A 23405-nucleotide genomic window follows, 5' to 3' on the forward strand; every position below is an offset into this window, starting at 1 on the left:
ACCAGCAAAGTCTGCGTTCCTCTGAATCAGACCGGTTCAAGAACATGCTCATCCGGACAAGGAAGCTTGTCTAATTGGTAATAGACTGAAATATACTATAGCCCAAGAAACCAAACGAAAAACCAAGAAAATCTGGTATTTGGCAGCATGACATCAGTAAAAAATCCCGATATTTTGTGGAAATAAAGTGCGGATGTTCATACCACTGTAATAACAACTTTTGAGGTTGTCAACCTTGAGAATGGCAGCTGCTATAGTAACCAAAGTGCTGAGAAAGGTTGGGAAAATTTTCGAGAATGAGGTGCTGAGGGTTAGAGATGGTTGGGAAGAAGTGAATGCTGTGAAAGAAGATTTTCTACGTGATGCAGATTCACTAGAAGAGGGTAGCCACTTCATCAAGGAATCAGTCAATAAACTGAGAAATCTTGCGTTTGACATCGAAGATGCACTCAGCTACTGAGGGCGCAAGATCATGGCCGTGGACTCCTTTAATTTCTACAGGAGTCACATAGCTATGTGAAGAACTGGAAAGCTTGCAGAAGGATCATGCTTCGGATGAGGGAAATAAGTCCTAAAGTCAAAAGTACCAGTGAAGAACACCAAAAGGTGTGTTATAAGTTCAAAAAAGCTGCAGAACATGGCTTGAGCTCCCCCTCTCCATCCAGCACATGGCAAGACTAGCGTGGGAACGCCCTTTTATTGGAAACGGCTGATCTAGTGGGTATTGAAGAGCCCCTTGAGCAACTGGTGAAGCGGTTGGTGAAGGGTCCTCCTGAGAAAGAAATAATTCCAGTTGTGGGAATGGGAGGTTCGGGGAAAACTACCCTCATAAAGCAAGTTTTTGAAGATCCAGCGGTGAAGAAACACTTCACAATCCGCACTTGGGTCACTCTTTCTCCACACTTGAGGACAGAGGACGTCCTCAGGGACATGCTTCGGCAAATCGCTAGCAGTAACATGAAGTCCGTACCCAGTGGAACAGACAATTTAAGTGCTGATCTACTGAAAATGATGATCAAGAGCTTGCTGCAAAGAAGAAGATCGAGGTACTTGATCATTCTTGATGATGTGTGGGGTGTTGGTGAATGGGATGCCATCAAGTATGCATTTCCCGACAACAAAAATGGCAGTCGAATAATGATGACAACAAGGGATGTCATGATAGCATTATCTTCGTGCAAGGAATTTGCTGGAGAAGTCTATAAGATGAAGCCTTTGCATGCTGATCAATCATGGAAACTTTTCTGCATGAAGACATTTGAGGGTCACTCATGCCCTTCGAATTTGAAGGAGACATGTGAATACGTTTTACAGAAGTGTGAGGGGCTGCCCTTGGCAATCGTTGCCATTAGTGGCATTTTGGCCACAAAGGACAACGACAAAATAGATGAATGGCATCTAGTACGTCAAAGCATTCGTTCTGAAATTGATGGCAATGATAGGCTGGAGAACTTGAAGAAGGTACTTTCTCTTAATTTCAATGCCTTGCCTCACCACCTAAAACCTTGTTTCTAGCTTTTCAGCGTATTCCCTAGACCAACAGATTGAGCATATGCGGTTAATTCGATTATGGGTGGCGGAAAGACTTGTTCAAACCAAAGAAGGTAAGATGCCGGAAGAAGTTGCAGAAGAGTACAATAAGGATCTCCTAAGCAGGAGCCTCATCCAAGTTGCTGAGCTAACAAGCGATGAAAAGGTCAAGACGTATCGCGTTCATGACCTCTTGTAGGAAATTAGCAGGACAGAGTCTGAAGATCGAAATTTTGCAGCTCTAGTTGATGAACATCATGCGGTGTGGACGGACAGAGTTTGGCACCTTTCAGTACACAAAACACTTCAAACTGCGTGGCCAATGAACCACTCTGGCAACTTCGCTCTCTCTCTGTTCATGTTTGGGGTAAGCAAATCATCCATTTATAGAGTGCTCTCTTCCGGTCTCAAACTACTCGGAGTTCTAGACTCGCAAGGTGCCCCCTTGAGAAGGTTTCCAACACAAGTAATTGAATTGCGTCTTCTCAGTTATCTAAATCCTAGGTGCACCAAACTCAAAAAAATTCCGAGTTCAATAGGAATGCTTCAGAACTTGAAGACCCGGGATCTTAAACATACGTTTATTTCTGTGTTGCCAGCGGAAATCACAAGGCTCCAAAACCTTCGCCATTTACTTGCATATCGTTATGAGAATATTGCTTATTCGAACAGTGAGTTTGGCTTTAAGAGCCTTGGAGATATTGGGGCTCTGCGATGTTTACAAAAGCTGTGCTACATAGAGGCAGATGATGAAAGAAGCAGCATCTTGATTAGACAGATTGGGAAGTTGATGCAACAGGAGAAGGTTATGCATTCTGAAGCTAAAGAAAGAAGATGGACGGAAGCTATGCCTATCAATTGCCAAGTTGACCAATCTCCGTGCACTTTCAATTTCTTCTTTTGAAGATGCTGAAATTGATCTGCGACACCTTGATTCTTCTCCACAGTTTCTTCAAAGAGTGTACTTAAGAGGAAAATTGCAGATTTTGCCACATTGGGTTGCCAAACTCCATAGTCTTGCCAAACTTCACCTGAAATGGAGCCATCTCGAGGAAGATCCAATGTCATCCCTTCAAAGTATGCCCAATCTGATACACCTTGAGTTACTTCAAGTCTTTGGTTGGCAAAAACTGTGCTTCAAGGCTAAAGGGTTTAAGAAGCTGAAGATATTAGGTCTCGATTGTTTTGAGGAGCTTACATTTATCCAAGTAGAGGAAGGGGCACTGCCTTGCCTTGAAAAGTGGAGCATCCAGCGCTGCAAATGTTTGAAAAGTGTCCCATCAGGAATTGAATATCTCAGCAAGCTCAAAGTGCTGGAGCTTTTTGACATGCCTGATGAGTTGATCGAGAAACTTAAGCCAGAAGAACAAGATGAAGACTACGGGATAGTTGCACATGTTCCAGAGCTTAGTTATGGCTACTGGAGAGATGGTGCTTGGGATGTTACATCAGTTGAGACAGCAGTTGAGAGATTGGGAGACGAACAGAGCCCTCGAGCTCAGGATACTACCAAGAAGAGAAGCAATCTTCCTCCTTGTTGGAAGAAATGTCTAGCTGTGTATAATAAAAGTGCTGTTTTTACTGATTTATGCTCATGTATATTGGTACTGCATCTATTCCAACAACTTTCATGAGATACTGTCTGTGCATGAGATAGGTGTCCATGGGGTTAGCTAGTTTAGTACTGCCTTGTACTCTTGTTTTGGTTAAAGAGAAGTGACCACTGTTTATTTTGTTTTTCTTCATGTTATAAAAGAGTGAATGTGATTTCATGGAAAATTCGAAAACTTTTATAGAAGTTTAGCTTAGTTGCTGATGGTTTAGTATTTCTCTTAAATCTTGCCAAGTTGTTTGCTTAGCTAGAAACTTGTTATAAGTTCCAAAAGCAGATCATCATCAGGAAATGAGTTTGGTTAATTGACTCTTTAAATGCCCGTCTCTTGCATAGGTTGGATTAATATAGAGAAAACTGCTCAGCAGATATAATGTTTATTTGGATCTCATTGATGTTATAAAAAATTCCTCCATGTCTGAATGAAGCGCGAACATGAATATCTAAAAGAAATCTCGAGTACATGTAAGTTCTAATAGTGAGATTGAATCTACTCATTTCGATAGACACAACCTGTTTGTGTTTCTGCAACTGTGCATTTTAGCCGGCCTTACCATTGAGAGCTCCATTTTGAGTTTGGTCACTCTCAAATCCAAAACAAAGCAGCAATGCTCAACTCCGGTACACAGCACACTGTAATCCGGCTTGTGATAGTGGTGTCATTTCTCGAGCGAGCATAGTGGTCAACACGATTGCATAAAGAAAACATAAAACTACCCATTGGAAATTACAACAACATCGACTGAATTTCGAGTTCGACCGTAAGAGCATGCTCGACACAAAGATGGTGTCCTTTTTGAGACATTGTAACTTTTGCACACGTTTTGAATAAGCTTCCCTCCCTGGATAGGATTAGGAGTTGGTTCTCTCCTCCACTTACTCCAATGTGTGTGCGTTCCGGACACTGTAATGAGACTAGAGACCGCCTGCTTTTCAAGTGTAGCTAGTCTATGGAGGTGCGGAAGAAAGTTTTGCAGCTGCTTGCCATTGAGAGATCTATTGGTAGTTTGATGACTGAGTTTTTACTTGGCTTAAGCAGGAGGAAGCTTGTGGTCAAAGTTTCAGATCCAGTTTGATTAAATTGGCTTGGGAGTTGGGATGGCAGTGCTTATCAGGGGTGTCAACGGGCCGGGTCTTGGCCCAGCCCGAAACTAAACAGTGCCAAGCCCGACCTGGACCAAACCCTCTTTAGGCCGAGTCGGGTCTTGTCGGTTTCTCTTTTTTTTTTTTTTTTTTTTTTTTTTTTTTGAATCAAAATCACTTGACATGTCCGTCGAATGAAAGAATATAAAAAATAAAAATGAAAATAAGATAAATTAAAAAGAAAACGTGGATTAAAAAAAAAAGCGGGGACTGGGCCGGCCCGACCTAGCCCATCCTAACAGTACCAAGCCGGCCCGAAAGGCTTGAAAATTAGGGTGAATTTTCAGGACGGGCCAACGCGGGCTTTTTTGACACCCCTAGTGCTTATTACATTTAGAAAGCAAGAAAATTAATTGGTAAATGGGCATATTTGCGCCTCCCGTGAATCAAATGATCAACAAAATCATATTTGCTGTCAAATTTAGGAATGAAGGTCGAAGTGAACTCAAGCACAGAATACTCCCTCCTTCTCGGGCTCTATTATGTTCTAATTGGCACATTCCTTTCTGAAGTGTGGATGCTGTGGTGACTTGGTTGCTTGTAGCTCGGTTCTTTGATGTAGCAAATACTTGTTTTGGGCAATGTGGGAAGACCGGTCTACTCACCCTTTGTAGGGGTGAACGGTTCTAAGTTCTTTTTACCCGTCAAAGCCGGTTCCCCATTTTTTAGAACTTGGAACCTACCCGTCGGAATTGGTTCTCCAATTTTTGAAATTTGGTACCTAACCTGCATATCCTGTAACTTGAAACCTAGCCTGCTTTCATCGATTCGATTCTCCGATTCTCAATTCTAACTTAGAACTGTGCTCACCCCTATTCTTTTATTGTAATTGAATGAGAACTTAACTTAGCCATAAAACAGTGGCCGGTACAGGCCCACATGAACATGCAGCATGACTTGCACTTGGGGGACATGACATCAATGTTTTCCCAAGTTTCAGCCCTTATAATCTCTTAGAATCTGGACCAAACAATAAAGATGGTCTCCTCATGCTCATCTCTGGCCTCACAGCCAATTTGGCAAGTTGGGTAAAGCATTGAATTGCTTTTTGTTTGTTGGTATAAAACAAACACCCACCGCAAAATGCCTCAGCTTTCGTGGATTCTCTCTCTGAACCCACCTCCTCTTCTTTAATGCTATTCCCTCCTCTTCATTCCACCATCCAAAAACTAAATAAAATCACCATAATCATCACTATCAAAATTAAAGCAACTATATAATCATCATGATAATAATTTTAAAGAAGCATACCGGCCTATCGAACTATGGTAAAATTATCATATCATCGCTATCGATGATTAAATGATAATTAGATCTCGGGATTAGGGGTGAGCGATTTCCGGTCCGGTCCAATTCTCCTCAAGGAGCTAGAACGAGATCGATGGTGCCGATTCCCGAGCGATCTAATGGAGTAAGGCAAATATTATCAAGGACATTATTTTTGAAGAAATTACTCTAAAATAGTATATTTTTTTTTCAAAAAAAAAATGAGATGATAGAATTTTCGAGCACAATCTAGTAACACGTAGCATTCGATGTTGTTGGGCGGAGCTATGGCAATAGAAACTGCAAAATAAACATATGATCCAAGTTTTAACTGCATGAAACCCCGTAAATGCAAAAATATAAATTAAAATTGACCGGTTCGATATGGGCGATCCGGTCCGATCTTGTACTTCTGGAATCGGGAATTGGATAATCGATCTGAGCGAATTCTGATCCGGTCGGTCCACTTGCTCAGCCCCAGCATGCCCAGACAGAGAGTATCCACCCAACACAACAAGAACAAAAGAACACCCACCACGCCACGCAAAGCAAAGCAAAGCTGAACCAACCAATAGCCTCCCCCACATGTTCCTGTCCCTCCTCATCTTTCTTTCGTCTCGAAGAAATAGGAGGGAAGCAGCTCCTTGTGGTTGATCTTGATATTGTTGAGGTCGACTCTCTGTGGGCTCTGTTTGAAGTTTTGAAGAGAGAGAGAGAGAGACAGAGACAGAGACAGAGAGAGAGACAGAGAGCGCATGGGAAACGTTTAGGACAAACCAGGACAAGATCAAGACACCCTTTTTTTCTAGTGATTTCTATTTGGTGATTGATAGGATAGTTCCTTGGCTGCAAGAAAAGTTAAAGAAAATGGTGGGTCTTTTCTCAAAGTTCTCTGTGCACAGAAGTGGCCATCGACGAGCTCAAAGTGCTCTGGTGAGTAATCCTTCTGTTTCTCTTTCTCTTTCTCTAAGTATGCGATCCTTGGTTTTCCTTATGGAGCTTCAGTGAATTGCCGTTTCTTCCGATTGTTTGTCGGGCCTAGGTTTGAAAATTAGCAGTTCAGATATGCTACGTTCGATGAGTTCTTTGTAACTTTCGTTTACCTGTTCGATTGATGCAGTTTTTTTCTCTTTTCTTTATGAATTGGGTTGATCTGGTCTCTGGGTGCCTTAATATACTTGATTTCACTCTTGCTCGGTTCTGACATGTTGGATCGGTTCTCACAAGGAAGTTGACTGGTTTTTGTTTTTTTTCTCTGTGAAATGCCTGATTTTGAGGGGTTGTAGCCCCCCTTTCAAACTTTCAATTTGGTCGTTCACTTGGCCTGATGTTCGAGTTTATCATCAAAATTGTTGTTCAATGAGGGAAGTACACTGTCTGTACTGCATTCTGATGCGTCCATAGATTATACTGTTTGCTCTGGATCCGAATGTGTCCATAGGTTATACATGTCCTAAGATAATCTGTGTGTTTCGAATTTCAGGTCTAAAATTTTCCCGTTACTGGTTATCGGTTTCGGTCGTGTTTGTATTTATATCAATCTCACTAAAATTAGTCCTGCTATAGACAGTTGTCACAAAAAAAGCTTGCCTTCCTTAAGCACGATTGGATAAAGTATCATATACTTCGTCTTTTGCTTCTCATCTGAAGATACACGTATGATTCTGTGTGATCCAACTCATGATCCTGTTCACTATCTTGTGCTTCTAGCTCTTCACACCGCCAATTTGCTCACTAGCGAGCTTCTTGTGTGCAGGACGGGAAGGAAGTGGGGCTTCCAAATGCAGAGGTTGCTAGCGCTGCCACTGCCGCAGCTGCTGCTTCTCATGGAATTGAAGTGGCCGTAGAATTTAAGCCTGTCGAACATCCAATCGAGCCTCTTGATAATGACCAACCAATTCAGTGCCCTCTGCCTGAACCTTCAATTCTAAATGTGAGATTATACTCTTTCTTTCGTTTTATTTCTGCTTTCTGGTGACATCCTTTGTCCTCACCATATCAATATAATTTTGGATTAGTTAGCTAAGTTCCGTTGTTTTTTCAGTGTCAATACCTCCTGCTTAAGGTTCATTGTCCCCCTACCCCTTTTTTCGTCTCTCTGAGCTATACTTGTTTCACTTTTATATGGATTATAGCCACAGAAGAAGGAGAAACATTTTTCTGCTGGGTGTACATTCTGCTGTATATAAGTAATGACTAACTGGTGAAGAGAATGATGACCAGAACAGTATCTGTGCATAACCATGTATTAAGTTTATTGAAGCTGTTAAAGGTTTTCACAGGGAATGTATTTTCTACTCATGAAATTTGCCCTCTCTAGATGCAGCTACTAGGCTTTTGGTATATATATATATATATATATGAGAGAGAGAGAGAGAGAGAGAGAGAGAGAGAGAGAGATGTTCCATTCTATTATTTTTGGTTTGGGAGGGTGACTCAGATGTCAATACAAATGGGCAAGGGATTGCTTCTCAAGAATCGTCAGAGCTTGACTTAATTAGCATCCACGAGAGTAGGAAGTAAGTAAAGAGATGAAAAATTGGAATTGATTGGTTACCTAACCATTCACTGAATAGTGCTTGAAGTAAGTAAATATATGGAAAATTGGAATTGTTCTATAACCTAACCATTCACTGAATAATCCTTGAAGTCTGGTGTCAAGCAACAAATTCCCAATGTGTACTTAGTGCTATGGTGGATGTTGGTGGGATTGCTTAAGCTCATACACCGTGACAGTTATCCAAAGGTGTAGAATCAGTCTTGGCAACCAGCTTTACTAATATTGTTGGCACTGTTGATTATTGGAAGAGTCCAGGTGCTGTGATGGGTCAACAGAGAACATTATAAATTTGGAGATGCCCTTTTCGTTTCCTGCTAAGTGTTGAGACTTGTTGTTACAGTTAGTGATATAACATTTTACATAACAAACAAGGTGGCATGTCTTCCCCGGTTAGGCTCTTTGCACATCTCAAAGAAGCTTTTCAATTCCACAGTTCGATTGTAGCCTAGTTGAAAATCAGCAGTGGACCCTTGCATCTAATCAGTCTGTCTTGATTGTGCTTAAAATGTGAACCCCTTAAGCTTTACATGAGATCCCAAAATCAAATCCTTAAGTTGCTTGATGATTGAAGAATCCTCAGTAGGGAAGCTGGTGCATCGTCACATCACGCCATCAAACCACAGATAATGGGTCTTGTTCGGTCGGTTTGGCCTGAAACTACTAGTTGATTTTGCCTTTAGATACTTTCAATTATATAGGGTATTTCATTTCGTTTACGGGCATTATTTCCATTCACAATAATGGCTGATAAAGTTTTGTGTGATATGTGTTCTTTTCGTTGCCCGCTAATATGAAGCGTACTAATTTTCTGATATAGCACAAATGCTTGGTAATTAGATGGCTGTCGGCCTAATCTAGTTATGTGGGATTGCTATCTGGCGCTTGTCATGCCTGATAAATACAACGAAGTGGAATAAGTTAATTGGCAAAAGTATAGAGTCTCGTAGACCTTTATATGAACTTTGAAACTGAAAAGTGTGCCCATCAGCTTTGTTTTTTAAGCATGAACTCATGGATGCAAAGTGGGCAAGAAAAAAACAAAGAGATTCTTATACTATATTCTTTTCATCTTGGAGTTGCTTCTGATAGTGACAATTGATGTCGAGTTATTGAGCTGGCACAGTTTGTGCACGAGAACAGGAAAACAATTACACATTTCTGCACATTTGCATCATAGTAACAATTGCATGCATATTTCGACCAAAAAATGAAACACAATTGCATGCATGGACATGTTTGCAATTTCTGGGTATGAATTTGATTGTAGTTTCATCTTTGGCATCAGCGGTTCTCTCTTGTAGGAATTTATCTGCACTGTATCTGACATTTAGTTCTTCAATTATCAGGACGGAAGAATTTGGAAAGAACGAGTATCTGCGACCGTGCGGAGAAGAGGTGACCTACCCATCATGAAAGAAAGCGGGTCTATCGAATCTGAATCTACTGCTGGGATAAGACAAAGACCGGCCACCTCCAATCGCATGATTTTGCCCTCGATAAGCGCCCCAGAACATAATCTACTAAAGTTACTAGAAGAGTGTAACGCCCCGGGGACGTGATAACTTCTTGCGATTCTCATCTTTCCAGTCGCTTGAGAAATCGAAATCGACAATTTGTATACCCGTTCCTCACTCACCTCCTTTACTGTTTGTACCCTTAATTTTGTGTTGGTTCATGAATATATATGTATCCACAGATGAGTCGATTGAAATAAATGGTTTACCCATCTATATTATCGTCATAAGACATAAAAGTTTCAATTTCTGCATTGTGACTTTGGTATATTCCTTGTTTTCATTTTCGCAGTATGCCTTCGACTTGTCGGTTGGAGTTTGTATTGTCGCAAGTCCAAGATTAGAGTCTGATCCAGCTTTGCGATTCATTTCCTATGAAACACTGCACCATTTGCCTTTCTTTGGCTGGATTTGGATAAATACTTGCCCTCCAATGTTGTTATCCTGCCTTTTCTGTCGTGTAAGGACACTCGGAGCCTGGAAAGTTGCTCCCATTCCTCGGAGAACTTCAGAGGCAATGTGCTTGGTCTCCTTCAGAGGCAAACACTCTCAAACGAATCATCAGCAAGTGTGGTCCTAGTAAAGATCCTCTCTCTCTCTCTCTCTCTCTCTCTCTCTCTCTAGTAACAAGGGATCCTCTCTCCTTTCCTGTACTCTACGTGCATCGCTCGCCCGATCGATGAGACAAGCCGCTATCCTATGTTCATTAAGGTGCTGGATATTGTTAATAAGTTTCCAGGTTTAACCTGTGCTTTGCATGGAACTGTCGTAATTGCCCTGTATATTGGTGAATTGCCCAAGGCTTATGGATATCTAATTGCACAACGCCCAGTCCTTGTTGACATTTAAATAGACACCCCACCGATAAAATTTTAAGTCGAGAGCCTGCCGTCATTGTCTCGCAAATGTGCAATTACTGCATAGTTAGGACAATTAGGACAAGCAAGCAAGAACACTCCCACAAGTTCCTAGACTTCCCAGAAACTGATCATTTACAATAGGAGAACCTTGATCGACACTTGAGACTCCAAGGAAAACATTCTTTGGGGAAAAAGGAAAGAATGCATACATGAAACTGAAAACTAGTCCCCCTGGAAAAATTACTGGCAAAGTGGTTTATACAGGCAACTTGGGAACTTGAAACGGACGGTGGGCAGTTGGGTTGACCAGATGCTTCCGAGGGCCGCGGTCGCTCCCATGGTTCATCCATGGCTGCTTCTGCCATGCTCCGCCGGACGTCTGCGCTTGTTCTTGTCCCGCAATCGCCGCCGGAAGAGACGACATGGTGGCGATGAAGATGAGGAGGAAAGTGAGGATTGTGAATGTGACTCTAAACCGCACCATTTCTGCTGCTTTTTTCTTGGGGCTACCTGCGATGTGTGTGGTAATGGTAATGTGAGAGAAGGTGGGCTTAAATAAAGAGGGTTTTGTTTCAGGAGACGACGACTTTGCTTTGCTTGGAATTCACGTGAGAATCATTTCGCCTCCCACAAGAGGCATGAATCATTGAGGCTTTTGGCCGGTGTGAGGGTTGGTTGTTGCCTGTATCCCTCATGATTATATTAGGAGAATCTGGCTAGCATAATTTAGTTTAATTAGCACCTAATTGACACTATTTATTGAGTGGTCTGATATCTGAGTCTTAGGAAGGCATGGAGGATTGATAGTTGACCATATGAGTTATCAAATATACATAATCACCAAATTTTCAAAGGCAAATGCCAATGCCTCCTCACATTATATGCTTGGATATGCATACAGAAGAGAACACATTAACATTACTTTGAATCTTATGACCACTTCTTGAGACGGATATACACCTTTGAATTCGAGTTCGAACTCAAACTAATTTTTAGACTGTATGAAGTGAATTGAGACAGTCTTCATATCAATAGGGTTCACACGCATCAACTTTATTAATTTTTCGTGTCCAGATGGAGTAAGTATCTTTGTTTTGCATAAACAGCTAAATCGGAAGCCGCTAATTTCACATCGAAACTAAGCTATTTTCTCGTGGCAACCATACCTGGTGTCATGTCATGACATTGCTTATAGAGCATTGTCAAGTGCGTAAGTTGTCTAGACTTGGAAATTTAGAAAAAAAGGAAAGAAAACAATGGAGGAGGGAGATTGTTATCCGCTCCCTAGACCTAATCATGGATCGGGCGGTATGTTGAGTCTATCCGATTGCATCGGACACAAAATATAACTCGAGTTAGGCTGGGCAAGAATATTCCTTCTTGGGCTAGCTCAGCCCATTTCGACCCAGTTAGACATACGCAGCCCACATGCTCGACTATTTTATAACGAATATCAAATGTTGTTTGCACACGACGAATAGGCATCAGAGGACTTGCGGGCATATCGCCTAGGCCCGTCTATGATCACGTCTACGCAGGAAATGGAAAAAAAAAAAAAAAAAAGACAGGAAAAGATGATAGACAAGTGTGGAAAATAGTAGGGGTGAGCAAAATGAATCGTCCGGATCGAACCGAACCGGCTAATTCTATGTGATTCTCTGAGCGCACCGATCCGATTTTCGATTCCAATTGTTTCCGTAACACTTGCCCCTTTCCCAATGTATTGCAATTTTTTTTTTTTGTGTGTGTCAAACAATGTATTGCATTAACTAGCACCTTCTATCAACAAAAGGAAAATGAAAAAAATAATTCAAATAATCCCCCGAAAGAAACGCAGCAATAAGTCGTGTACCATGCACACTCGTGAAATAGAGGACAAGAAATGAAAACACTGGTTTCATTAGCCCATTCCAGAACTGAAACTGGCCGAAAACCGATCAATCCTAGAAAATAAGTGTGGGATGTTGGAACATTGCAATCAATTGGAGAATTACAAAAAAAAAAAAAAAGTCTAAAATCAATTATAATTATGTCAATTTAGTTACAATTGTATTGAGTCAGTCCATCCGACCAAAATTTGACTGAAATTTGCTGATATGGACACCGGCTATCTTACGTAGCGCAACCAATGTTGACGTGGATAACTTTTTAATAATATTTTTATATTTTGTCGATTTTTTTTATTTTTTATTTTTTCCCTTTTTCTTCCCTTCCTTCTTTATCCGGCGAGGTCAACCTTGCCAGCTTGTTGGCTATTCTTGAAGGATTACATTGGAGACGGCTTAATCTATCGAGTTTCCTTGAGAGAGAGAATCGAGCGGGATACTAACCCTAAAGGCCCAAATCAAGTTTTAGAAAGGAAAATGGCAGCTCGGAGATATGCTAAGCATTAGAAACTTGTTTATTCGGGCTTTATTTTTTCTGCTTTGTGTTTCATTTCTTGTAGGATCGGCCAAGATTTGTTGAAACCTTGCAGGCACGAGGGGAAGGAGTTCATGCCAATTGCCATGGGGCAAGTGCAGTGCAATTCTGCATGCACGCACGAGCTTTCCTTAAAAGATTCATCCAACTAGTCGGTCAATATAGATAAGAATTCCTCGCGACCCTAGGGAGGTTGTGTGCCGATGACAACATACAAGGAAATCCGGGGTAAATGACGAGCAAAGAATTAAATCCGACGATTTCGAATTCTTTATCAAGAATGTCTATGGAAATGAATATGTCCGCGTGAGATTCGTGTGCAACAAATGACTTGATTTGCAATGGTCCCCACTGATCACAAGTTAAAGTCATGCCGCCTCTTGTTAAGGGCCTCGAAGGCCCCAATGATGCTCTTGTTCGATGCCTTTTTCTCTCTTACCCGCTCTCTCAGAGCAAGAAAAGGCGACACATATATATATATACTTGACAGCATTCGCTAGTAATCATGCCTCGCTCACTCTATCAAAATTAATTCAATGGCGATACGATAGTAAGCGTGGGGGATGACTAGAGAAAAGATGAATGAGTGTTCCCTATTGCACAAGCTTATTAAAATCGAAAATTTTCATTGCTTTTTCTCTTGAATCTTCTTGGGCATGCAATTCAAATGGGTCCCACGTAGAGGGGGCAATTTGGGCCCGGAACCGGCCTGGAACCGGCCCGTTGACCGGGCCCACGGTTCTGAAACGTGGGAACCGGCCAACCAAAAAAAAAAAATTTAAGTGGGCCGGGGGCGAGAGCCGTTGGGCTCTCGCCCCGGGCCCCCTCCCCCCCTTTTTGGGCCGTTGCTTTACATAATATAGAAAAAAAAAGAATTAAAAATGATTCTTGCCTATAAATACATATGCTTCCCCTTTCATTTTTGTCACAAATTCTCCGAACAATCTCTCGAATTCTCTCTGAAATCCTCTCAAATCGCTCAAATTTTCCCAATTTTCTCAATCCCGACTCAATTCTTTCAATCGGATTTTCGATCAATTCTCTCAAAAATGGCAAGTGGAAGAGAAATGCCGACAAGGGCAAGATGGCTATGGGAGATTCCGAGTATCCCATTCCCGAATATGATCCTCGTGAGTATGCAAGTTGGGAAGACGACGACGATAATATCAACTATGTCCCGATTCCGAACGTCGAGCACATCCCAACACAAGAAAGTCTTCATCCTCCCACCGGTGTCGAAGAAACGTCAACGGCAAATGAGCCGGAACGGAAGGGCCGAGATAATACATCGGACTTGTGGCTACACTTTGACAAGGTACGTGATGAAGTCGAAGGTAAGTATAATGTAAAATGTAAATATTGTTTGCAAACATATAAATTTACGAAAGGAGACGGCTACGGAACATTTCGTCGGCATTTGATGAAAAAACATCCAACGCAAGCGGGGATCGACAATACGCAACAACAAATTTTCGGGTACGCCACTTCTAATCTTCATCCTATATTTCGTTTCATTCAAGCACTTTATAAACAAACATTAGGTGAATATGTTGCCATTGATCATGCTCCGTTTAATACTGGTGAAAATTTTAATATGAAATATTTGATAAATACTGCGTTGGTTCCGTAGCGCCAACTATTCCAAAAAATACTCTTAAAGCGAAGTTTTTCATCTTTATAAAAAGGAAAAAAATCTTTAGCAAAATTTTTTGCGGAATTCAATGGACGTGTGCATATAGGTAGCGATATTTGGAGTGAACCTTGGCAAATTCATTCTTATATGGGTGTCACGTGTCATTGGATAGATGACAATTGGATAATTCAAAAAAGACTTATTGCATTCCGAGTTTTTGATGAAAGCCATTCGGCTCATAATATTTATAGAATAATTAGGCAAGTTTTAGAAGAATATAATTTAATAAATAAAGTATTTTCAATTGGTTTTGATAATGCCGCCACAAATACCGCTTATATTCCCGAATTAGAAAATATTTGCAAACCCACTTTTGGCGGACAATTTTTTCACATTAGATGTGCTTGTCATGTTTTAAATTTATGTGTACAAAATGGTTTACGAACTCTTGACACTTCTCTCGCCCCAATAAAAAGTGCAATTAAATTTTTATGGAGTCGTCTCCAATATATGAAATCATGGGGAAAATTTTGTAAACAAAATGGGAGAAGGGCAAGAAGATTTCCAAAAGATATTCCGACTCGTTGGAATTCTACGTACGAGTTGCTTCGGCAAACTTTTGAATATAAAGATTTATTATGTATGTTTATTTCACAAAATATTCCCGAAATTACTTTACTTCCTCAACATTGGAACGTTTGCAAGAAAATTTTAGATATTTTGAAAATTTTTAATGATGCTACTAAGACTTTATCTGGTATTTATTATTCTACAACGCATTTATTTTTAATAGAGTGTGTTAATATTAGTAGTGTTTTTAGTGAATATGAAAATGATACCGAATTAGGTCAAACTATTTTAGTAATGCGAGAAAAATGGTTGCATTATTATTTGCAAATTCCTCTTGTCTATTTAGTTGGTATTGTTTTTGATCCACGTATTAAATTAGAAGGTTTGCAAGATTATTTGAATGTGTATTATCATGATTGTTTACATTTGGATGATTCAATAGATATTTCAAATATATTAGGACATGTTAAAGAATCTATAGTAGGATTATATGAAGAATTTTGTAGTAGATATGGTTTAAGTGATTATGGATCTTTACAATCTAATACCTCACGTAGCGAAGGTGGTAGTTCACTTAGTAGAGGGTATAATATGCTTAAGAGTAGGCAAAAAAAACAAAAAGGGGCAACGGGTAGTATTTACGAAATAGAAAAATATTTAACCACTCAATTTGAGTTTCGTGATGTAGAACATAGTACGGATTTCGAAATCCTGAAGTGGTGGAAGAGTCACCAAATCAAGTATCCAGTTCTCGCCCTCATCGCTCGTCAAATATTAGCAATCTCTTCTTCAACGGTTGCGGTTGAACAAGCATTTAGTTACGGAGGATTAATTTTGGACTCTCGCCGTTCAAGATTAAGCCCGGACTCTGTGGAAGCTCAAGCTTGTGTCGGCGATTGGACGAGGGCGAAATATCGACACTAAGAGTTAGATCGTGAACACGAATTTTTTAGCGATGATGTTGGAGATACCACCGCCACGGGTACCACAACGGGTAGCGATGATTGACGATGAGGTAAGTTGGGGTTCTCAAAGGTAAAAGAACTACATGGGCTTTGATTCTTCTATCCCCAAGAAGATATGTAGGCGCTTAATGATAATTCATTAAGTTCAAGCCCATTCCTTTTCTTTTTTTTTCCCATATTTTATTACAATGTACAATTTAATTGTATTTTATAATTTATAATTTATTATATTTATTTTATTATTTATTATTTTAAAAATTATTATTAAAAAAGAATCGGAATGAACCGACGGTTTCGAAGCGGAACCGGAACCGCCATTTTACACGGCCGGTTCCTGAACCGGAACCGGCGGTTCTACCGAACCGGCCGTGACTAGTCCCACGTAACTATGGATGAACCCAGAAAAGACATCGTGGATTCTAGTTGGACCTCTTCCAATTGATCCGACCCACCAGGAATCGAGATGGCCCGACCCGAATTACCCCGATGCTCGTCGTTCTTCTCGAGAATAAAACAGCAGAAAAGACGAAAAGGAAAAACGGAACGCAGAGAGGTTTCCAGATTTTTCTCTCGCGAGCCGAAACTCTCTCTCGCTCGCTCGCTCGCTTTCGGCGGACATGGCTGCTCTGCAATACTTGGATTCGCAGCGGAACGCGCATCCGGAGCTGGCGGAGTGGTACAATGCGCTCGAGGATCTGTACCAGAAGAAGCTCTGGCACCAGCTCACTCTCAAGCTCGAGCAGTTCGTCTCTCACGCCGCTTCTCAGGTCACTCCCTCTTCTCACTTCTCCTTGTAACTCTCTGTTTGATTCCTGCGTGCGAGCGTGCGTTTATGGCCATTGAGGGATGTAGATCTTGCGGAGGCGAGCTCGAGTTGGCCTGTTTGACTTTCTTGACTGCTAAAGTTCGCTTTTGTAGCTGCTTAGCGACATAAATTAGGGGTTCTGGAATTTTCTCTTTCTGCTCTTAGTTTTAGTTCGCTTCGCTAAATGATGGAATTTTTTGTGTGTTTTAGGCTCATTTATTGGTTGAGTAAATGAACTTCCCGTTCATGTGGTCCTTTGTGCATGGCCTATTGGAATTTATGTCTTCTTTGATTTTACTCGGGATGACTAGAGTTTCCATTCACTTATTCTTTAGGTGAATTGGGTGTTCTGTGGTTCTTGTTTAGGTGAACTGATTTGAAGGTCGAGGAGATCTACCTCTGAGTCCATGGGCACCTGAGATTTCCCGGTTTCTGGCCTTTGAATTCGTGGATTGTTGGCCAGAAACAAAATAGGATATATAATATGAAAGTGTGGTCAAAAGGTTGTGTAGCCCGCTCTCGTCTTATAGAAGCAAGAGATAGGGTTGAAATGGAATGTTATACAATAGGTTGGTGGAAACAAAATAGTCCTTTTTTGATGCCTAAGCATGGTTAAATAATGATGAGCTGGTTGAGTGGAAAATTTAGATAACAAGGTCAGATGAGCTGAAGCTGAAGAATCTGGTCCATGGTTTATGGTTCTTGCCAGAATGACTGCTTTTACCTATATTGACTATAGTTGGGATACACAGGTTGCTCGGTCTTTGTGTCCAGCATGTAGGCTTTCAACATGAATTTTAGACTTCTAACCTATCAAGGAGCATGGTTAGATTAAGAACCAGTGAGCATTATGTGGAATTGGATTGTCGCTTATCTGATATATTTCACTTGATAATTGGTGCTTGGTTTCGCTTTCTTAACGGTATGATAGTGCCATTCACTTGCAATCTTGGTATCAAACATCTGCTACGTGCCGGGAGTAAAAGTTTCAGAGCATTTGAGTATATATGGTATCAAAGTGCGGTGGGATTTAGTGAATCTCACATCCTTGGTCATGTTCTCTTGGTGGTTTGGATTATGAATGAAGCTTTAGAAACTTTTGCACTCATATAGAGAACCTAATTATCTGTTATCATTGCTACTTGTAAACTCCACGTCCACATCTTGTGGGAAAGCACTTGCTGATGTTATTCATGCATTATGACCTTAGTTGTTACCACTTGAGTACTCCTTTTGAGATTTGGTTCATGTTTAAAGGGCTGGGTGATTCCAAGGGGTATTAAAGCAGATCTGTTCCTGTAGATGTGTAGTTCGAGGAAAAACTAGGTGGCGAAGTTTGGGAAACCTTAGTAAAGACACACCTGCAAATGATTGCCATTTTGATATTTCCTTTTTGGGTTTGTACTGACCTGGATCAAGCCGTGTTGTTACACCACTTATGGGGATGTTCATCTTTTAGTACAACTCATTCTGGGGATATTTGTGTTCTGGGTGGGCTTAACTAGTTGATGAATATAAGCAGTCTTTGACTTTTGATTATTATTGTGGCAATTGGCATTTGGGATCTTACTGTTTTTTGGCCATCTACTGTATTTTGTAGTTGACCTGGCTTATTGCGACTAATTCTGGCGCATTGCCCTCTCAAGAGGCTCTGCCCTGCGGCAGGCCTCTCTGACAATTTCTCCTCTGGCTTCCCTTCTAGAATTTTTTAACATCTGAATATCATTTCACATCTTAGCATATAGAATTTTTTCTTTTATATCAAGTAAAATTCTTAGGCCGTAGTGTAGAAGCAGGGAAGCTGCTGGATTCAAGTTTTTAGTAAACTGGATGGCCAGACCGCTTTTTTCCAACATACCAGCAGATGTTTCTGCATATCATAGTAGACTGTAAATCTTAAAATGAACTCTTCAATTCATAGATCATAAACCAATGCCCATCAAACACTTACGCACATATCAACCATCAAGCTTGCAATCATTATTTCATCTTTCCTTTGGGGTCAGTACCATTAGTTTCTTAGAAACATATGCTACTGTTATCATAAGATTTCTTATGGATATTGGTTCCCTTTCAGGAACTGCATTTTCTTTCAAGACTGCTTATCAACTATTGTCTGTTGATTCTTGTTTCAGGCTGGAGATATGTTGATTCAGTTATATCATAATTTCATCACGGACTTCGAGACTAAAATCAATCTCCTTAAGCTTGCCCATTTCGCTACTATAGTCTCTCGGCAGTATAAAGAGAAAGAAGCTGCCATCAGTTTTCTTGAAGGCATCATAGAGAAACTTCAGTCTACGAGGGAACAGCGTATAGGGGAGCCCATCCTCTACATTAAGTTGCAGATAGCCATGTTCAAGCTGGATAATGACCAAAAAGAATGCAAAAAGCTTCTTGAAGAGGGGAAGAGTACCCTCGACAGCATGACTGACATTGATCCATCTGTCTATGCCAGCTATTACTGGGTTTCATCACAATACCATAAATTGCGCAAAGAATATGCGGAGTTCTACAGAAGTGCTCTTTTATATTTGGCATACACATCAGTAGATTCACTCTCAGATTCATTTAAGCAGGTATTTCGGACAAATATTCCACTTGTTAAACAGCATTTTATTGCCTCAAAGACTATCGTTTAAGGGGTTTAACTAGAATCTATACATATTTTCTAATGTAAAATAGGAATTCAACAGATAGCTTAAGAAACTCAGCAGAATGAATCTCATCAGCTCTGTTTGATGCATTGTTATAGTTCTTTTATTTCCTTGGTTTTGCGAATTTGAACTAGGTCATCAAATTACAGAGAATACAGTCTAAATGAGGGGTCTAGTTGTAAAATTCTACCAGTCGTACTTGATGTCTCAATTCTATTATCCTGTCGGGCATATACGTGCTCAATTAGATTATCATATTCCTTCATTGGGGTTTTTGCATTGCATTTCTTTTACTGTGTTTGCTGATGCAATTCAAACGCTTTTCTTTAATGTGGTTTCAGGATGTTTACACACTAATTGTTTTGCAGAAATCTTACTTCAAATGTAGTTTGAAAATGATATTGTTGTTTTAATATAAAGGAAAGAATAGTCTATGGTGTTTCCTTGAACAAATACATGTTTGAAGTGGTTGCTAGAGCGTTGCCATTTTGGTTTATCTGTCTGCTAGCAGGAATAGATGCTAGTGCTTCGGTTACATCTCTGGCTAATATAAGTCACTGCACTAACTAATCATGGTTTTCCTGCTGCTTTCTCATTATCTTGATACAAGAGTTCTAAGTCATGTATGATCCAATGCTAACACTAGAAATTTGAATTTCATGTTTAGGATTTGGCATTTGATTTGTCCCTTTCTGCCTTGCTGGGAGACAACATCTACAACTTTGGGGAACTGCTAGCTCATCCTATTGTAAGTATGCCTTGTTCTGAAATTTCTGTCAGAATTGTAGGTCTTTGATCTTCGGGTACGTTACAATTAACAAATTCTCCAATGAGGTAGTAGAATCTGGTCTTTCTGGAAATTTAAGGCATGAATGTCAGAAGAGGGATTTGAGGCCCTGCTCTGTGAAGGCTTGGACACAGGCTCAACCATCTGACCTGTGCATACCTTAACCTTAAAGGTGGCAGGCAGATAATTTCTAGTCAACATATATTTTTATCCCATTTGAATAAAACGTTGAATTGCAGTGCAGTTAACCCGATTGCACAACCTTTAACATCTTGCAGTGCTTACCTGCCGTCTCGGATGGGCAAATTTTAAGTCTAGTGTATTATTTTTGTAAGGAATTTATTTTATTTTGATAAGGTTTTTTACTGTGCCTAGTTTAACTGGTTAAGTCACTAATCTAGTTTGGATCTAGTTTGATCTACGCTACAATTTTGAAAATTGGTTAAACATAGGGTTTACTGCAGATAAGATACTTTCAAGTCACACCTTCATCATTATAACTTTGAAATCTTTAAACCTGATGGTCAAATCCCATAACATCTGATTAGAACTCTTTTGAACACTGGAATGTCAAATTTCATATTGAAAGGTTGGATAATTTCTCTTTTGGGTTGGACTTGATGAGTTTTCTTTTGGCTTGTTGTTAAATTTGGGTTTGCTCAGTACATCTTGCCGTCCAACATTATTTTGGATATCAAGTTTTTGTCTTGCCTCAAGGTTGATACTCTATAAGGGGTTGGGTCCACACTTAAATATTCACAAGATGCTTTCTTTGGAATCCACATTGCAGTAAGCAAGTTGTGAAATTTCTCCAACAATTTTATATTGATTTTACGCTAGTCGTCATTTGATGACAGGTTCACTTTCACCTTTTCTCCTGACTAGGATGGTATAGTAAGCTAATGTCATTGTCTTCTCATGGGATTGTAATGGTCTTGCTGACTACCTTGGGAAATATCCATCCCAAAAACTTGTAAAAGACTATCCAAGAGAAGGGTGCCATTGATTTAGATGCCGACCCACTCACTGGTGGGAGTTGGTGGAGGCTTAAGTAGGATAGTTCTGGTCTTTTATTGTAGAACATTGCTGGTGGCTGGAGCTCATATAGAGACCCTCTTGGTCAGATCTTTGTCACTTAGCCACAAGCATTACTGTCAGTCTATTGTCAGACTTACGACTTCCAACAGCACGAGTGACATGGTTTAATTCTTCTCATTGATAAGGATTGCTTAATACTGAAGCCTGGAGGCTTCTCTTTATTGGATTTATGAGATTAATGGCTATTTTCTTATTGACTAGTGTTGTTGATAAGGTCAAGTTGTACTGATCTATCCACATCTTTCCTTGAATGCTGCAGATAAAGAGCCTTGTGGGGACAAAGGTTGAGTGGCTATACTATATTCTCCAGGCATTTAACACCGGTGATTTAGTTCGTTATAGGGAACTGTGCCATGTCCACAGTGCTGCTCTGAATGCCCAACCAGGGTTGGTTGAGAATGAGAAGAAGCTGTTGGAAAAGATCAACATTCTGTGCCTTATGGAAATCATCTTCAGGTATGATTATCCTTTATTTATTGGTTTGGTATGATTACCTTCCTTCATCGCTTTTGGGGTTGTCTTTATCTTTGTATTAATGCATAGGATCTTTGTCATCCTAATGCTGATGGAGAACGGCAATGTGAATTTTTGCAGTCGACCATCTGAGGATCGAACCATTCCATTGTGCGTTATTGCAGAGCACACAAGACTTTCTACACAGGATGTTGAGCATCTTCTCATGAAGAGTTTGTCTGTAAGTTTATTTTCTAAGGTTTGCATTATTTTCACTTTAATGAGTATCCACCGTGTTGCCATTACCTGTGAGGAGCTCCCAATGACTGTAAATGAAGCAAACAAAGCTTCTGTTGTTGGTTCATAATACAGAATTAGTTAAGATCCAGGTTTTTGTTTTGTGGTACTGACTGCCTAAAGCGACAGCTTTGAAAGTGCGCCCTGTTAATATATTAGCTAGTATTAATTAGCCATAAATAGTTTTGTGCGATAAGTGTCACTGATGTGAATCAGCATTTCTTTCTATTCTTTCACCATTGATGCTAAGTTTTATAATTGAGGGTAGAAGATGCTTGAGTTATTCTTGCTTGTGAACTGACCACCACTAATCCTTGTATAAGGTTAAAAGAGCTTTAGAAATGCATCAGTGTCTGTTTCTGAAAATTTAGAGTAACATTTTCCTTTTCTGCATACACCATTGTGGCAAATACTTGGATTTAATAATTGTTTGCACCTGTTCGGCTCTAGCATATGTCCTGGAAAACTGATATCGAAGCCTTTACCTTACTTTACAGTAGTCTAACCATTAGAATCTCAACTCAGGTTCATCTTATTGAGGGCGTAATCGATCAAGTTGAGGGGACAGTATACGTTTCATGGGTGCAGCCAAGAGTTTTGGGGATTCCGCAGGTCAAATCGCTGCATGACCGTCTGGACAATTGGCTGGACAAAGTACACACAGCCTTGTTATCTGTTGAAGCAGAAACTCCAGATCTTGTCGCTGCATGATTCTTACCAAGTTCCTGTTCTTCGTTTTGTAACGATCTTCCGATTTGAACTGAAAGAAGAGAGAAAAACGAGCCACTTCTAGCAAGGCTCGGGATCAGGCAGTTATGCAATCTCAGTTTACTTCCTTGGTGCTTCATTGTTTTATGCCCAAATCTTCTCCGGAATCAGCAATTCCTCATACTTCCTCGCCTTGAGGATTACGAATGTCTTAAATCTGTGGTGACTCGGCTTTGCCCTTCGGGTATGGTTATTGGAACATGTACTGATTTCTTTCGCCTCGGTTGTGTCCTTTTTGATCCACCATCACGTGGATCAACAAATGCTGTGGGAGAATTTTTGTAGCTTTGTGACTTCCAGAATGAATATATTTTTAGATGAACGCACGATCTGTTCGTAGCTGCCTTGTGGGGTGCTACCTGTGTACTAATGCATTGGATGGTACTACCAACTCCAAAGTGCCCAATGCTGAAAGGCATACGAGCCTTATGGGGATATATGAGAAAAGAGCAATGCCGAGAGTACG

At 40.4% G+C, this 23405-nt stretch overlaps 2 protein-coding genes and 1 pseudogene across 3 annotated transcripts; all 3 read left to right on the top strand.

Moving 5' to 3' along the window:
* Positions 1-241: 241 nt before the first annotated feature.
* Positions 242-3282, top strand: LOC115744358 (annotated as a pseudogene).
* Positions 3283-6073: 2791 nt separating this feature from the next.
* On the top strand, positions 6074-9879 carry LOC115744446. Its single transcript, XM_030679630.2, has 4 exons — positions 6074-6265; positions 6298-6484; positions 7308-7484; positions 9458-9879. The coding sequence occupies exons 2-4, from the start codon at positions 6419-6421 to the stop codon at positions 9668-9670; spliced, it is 456 nt and encodes a 151-aa protein (XP_030535490.1). The 5' UTR covers positions 6074-6265; positions 6298-6418; the 3' UTR covers positions 9671-9879.
* A 337-nt stretch (positions 9880-10216) lies between these two features.
* Positions 10217-23261, top strand: LOC115744443 (26S proteasome non-ATPase regulatory subunit 13 homolog B-like). Of its 2 annotated transcripts, XM_048285440.1 has the most exons (7): positions 10217-10239; positions 16668-16841; positions 19015-19458; positions 20204-20284; positions 21681-21877; positions 22016-22115; positions 22697-23261. In XM_048285440.1, exons 2-7 carry the CDS (start codon positions 16692-16694, stop codon positions 22880-22882), a joined length of 1158 nt encoding a protein of 385 aa, XP_048141397.1. In that variant the 5' UTR covers positions 10217-10239; positions 16668-16691; the 3' UTR covers positions 22883-23261. The 2 variants fall into 2 exon arrangements, with proteins under 2 accessions (XP_048141397.1, XP_030535486.1); XM_030679626.2 differs by lacking the exon at positions 10217-10239 and having other exon boundaries at positions 16598-16841.
* Positions 23262-23405: the final 144 nt, after the last annotated feature.

This window comes from Rhodamnia argentea, chromosome 9 (genome assembly GCF_020921035.1).
Source record: "Rhodamnia argentea isolate NSW1041297 chromosome 9, ASM2092103v1, whole genome shotgun sequence".
In the NCBI taxonomy this organism is placed as follows: Eukaryota; Viridiplantae; Streptophyta; class Magnoliopsida; order Myrtales; family Myrtaceae; genus Rhodamnia; species Rhodamnia argentea.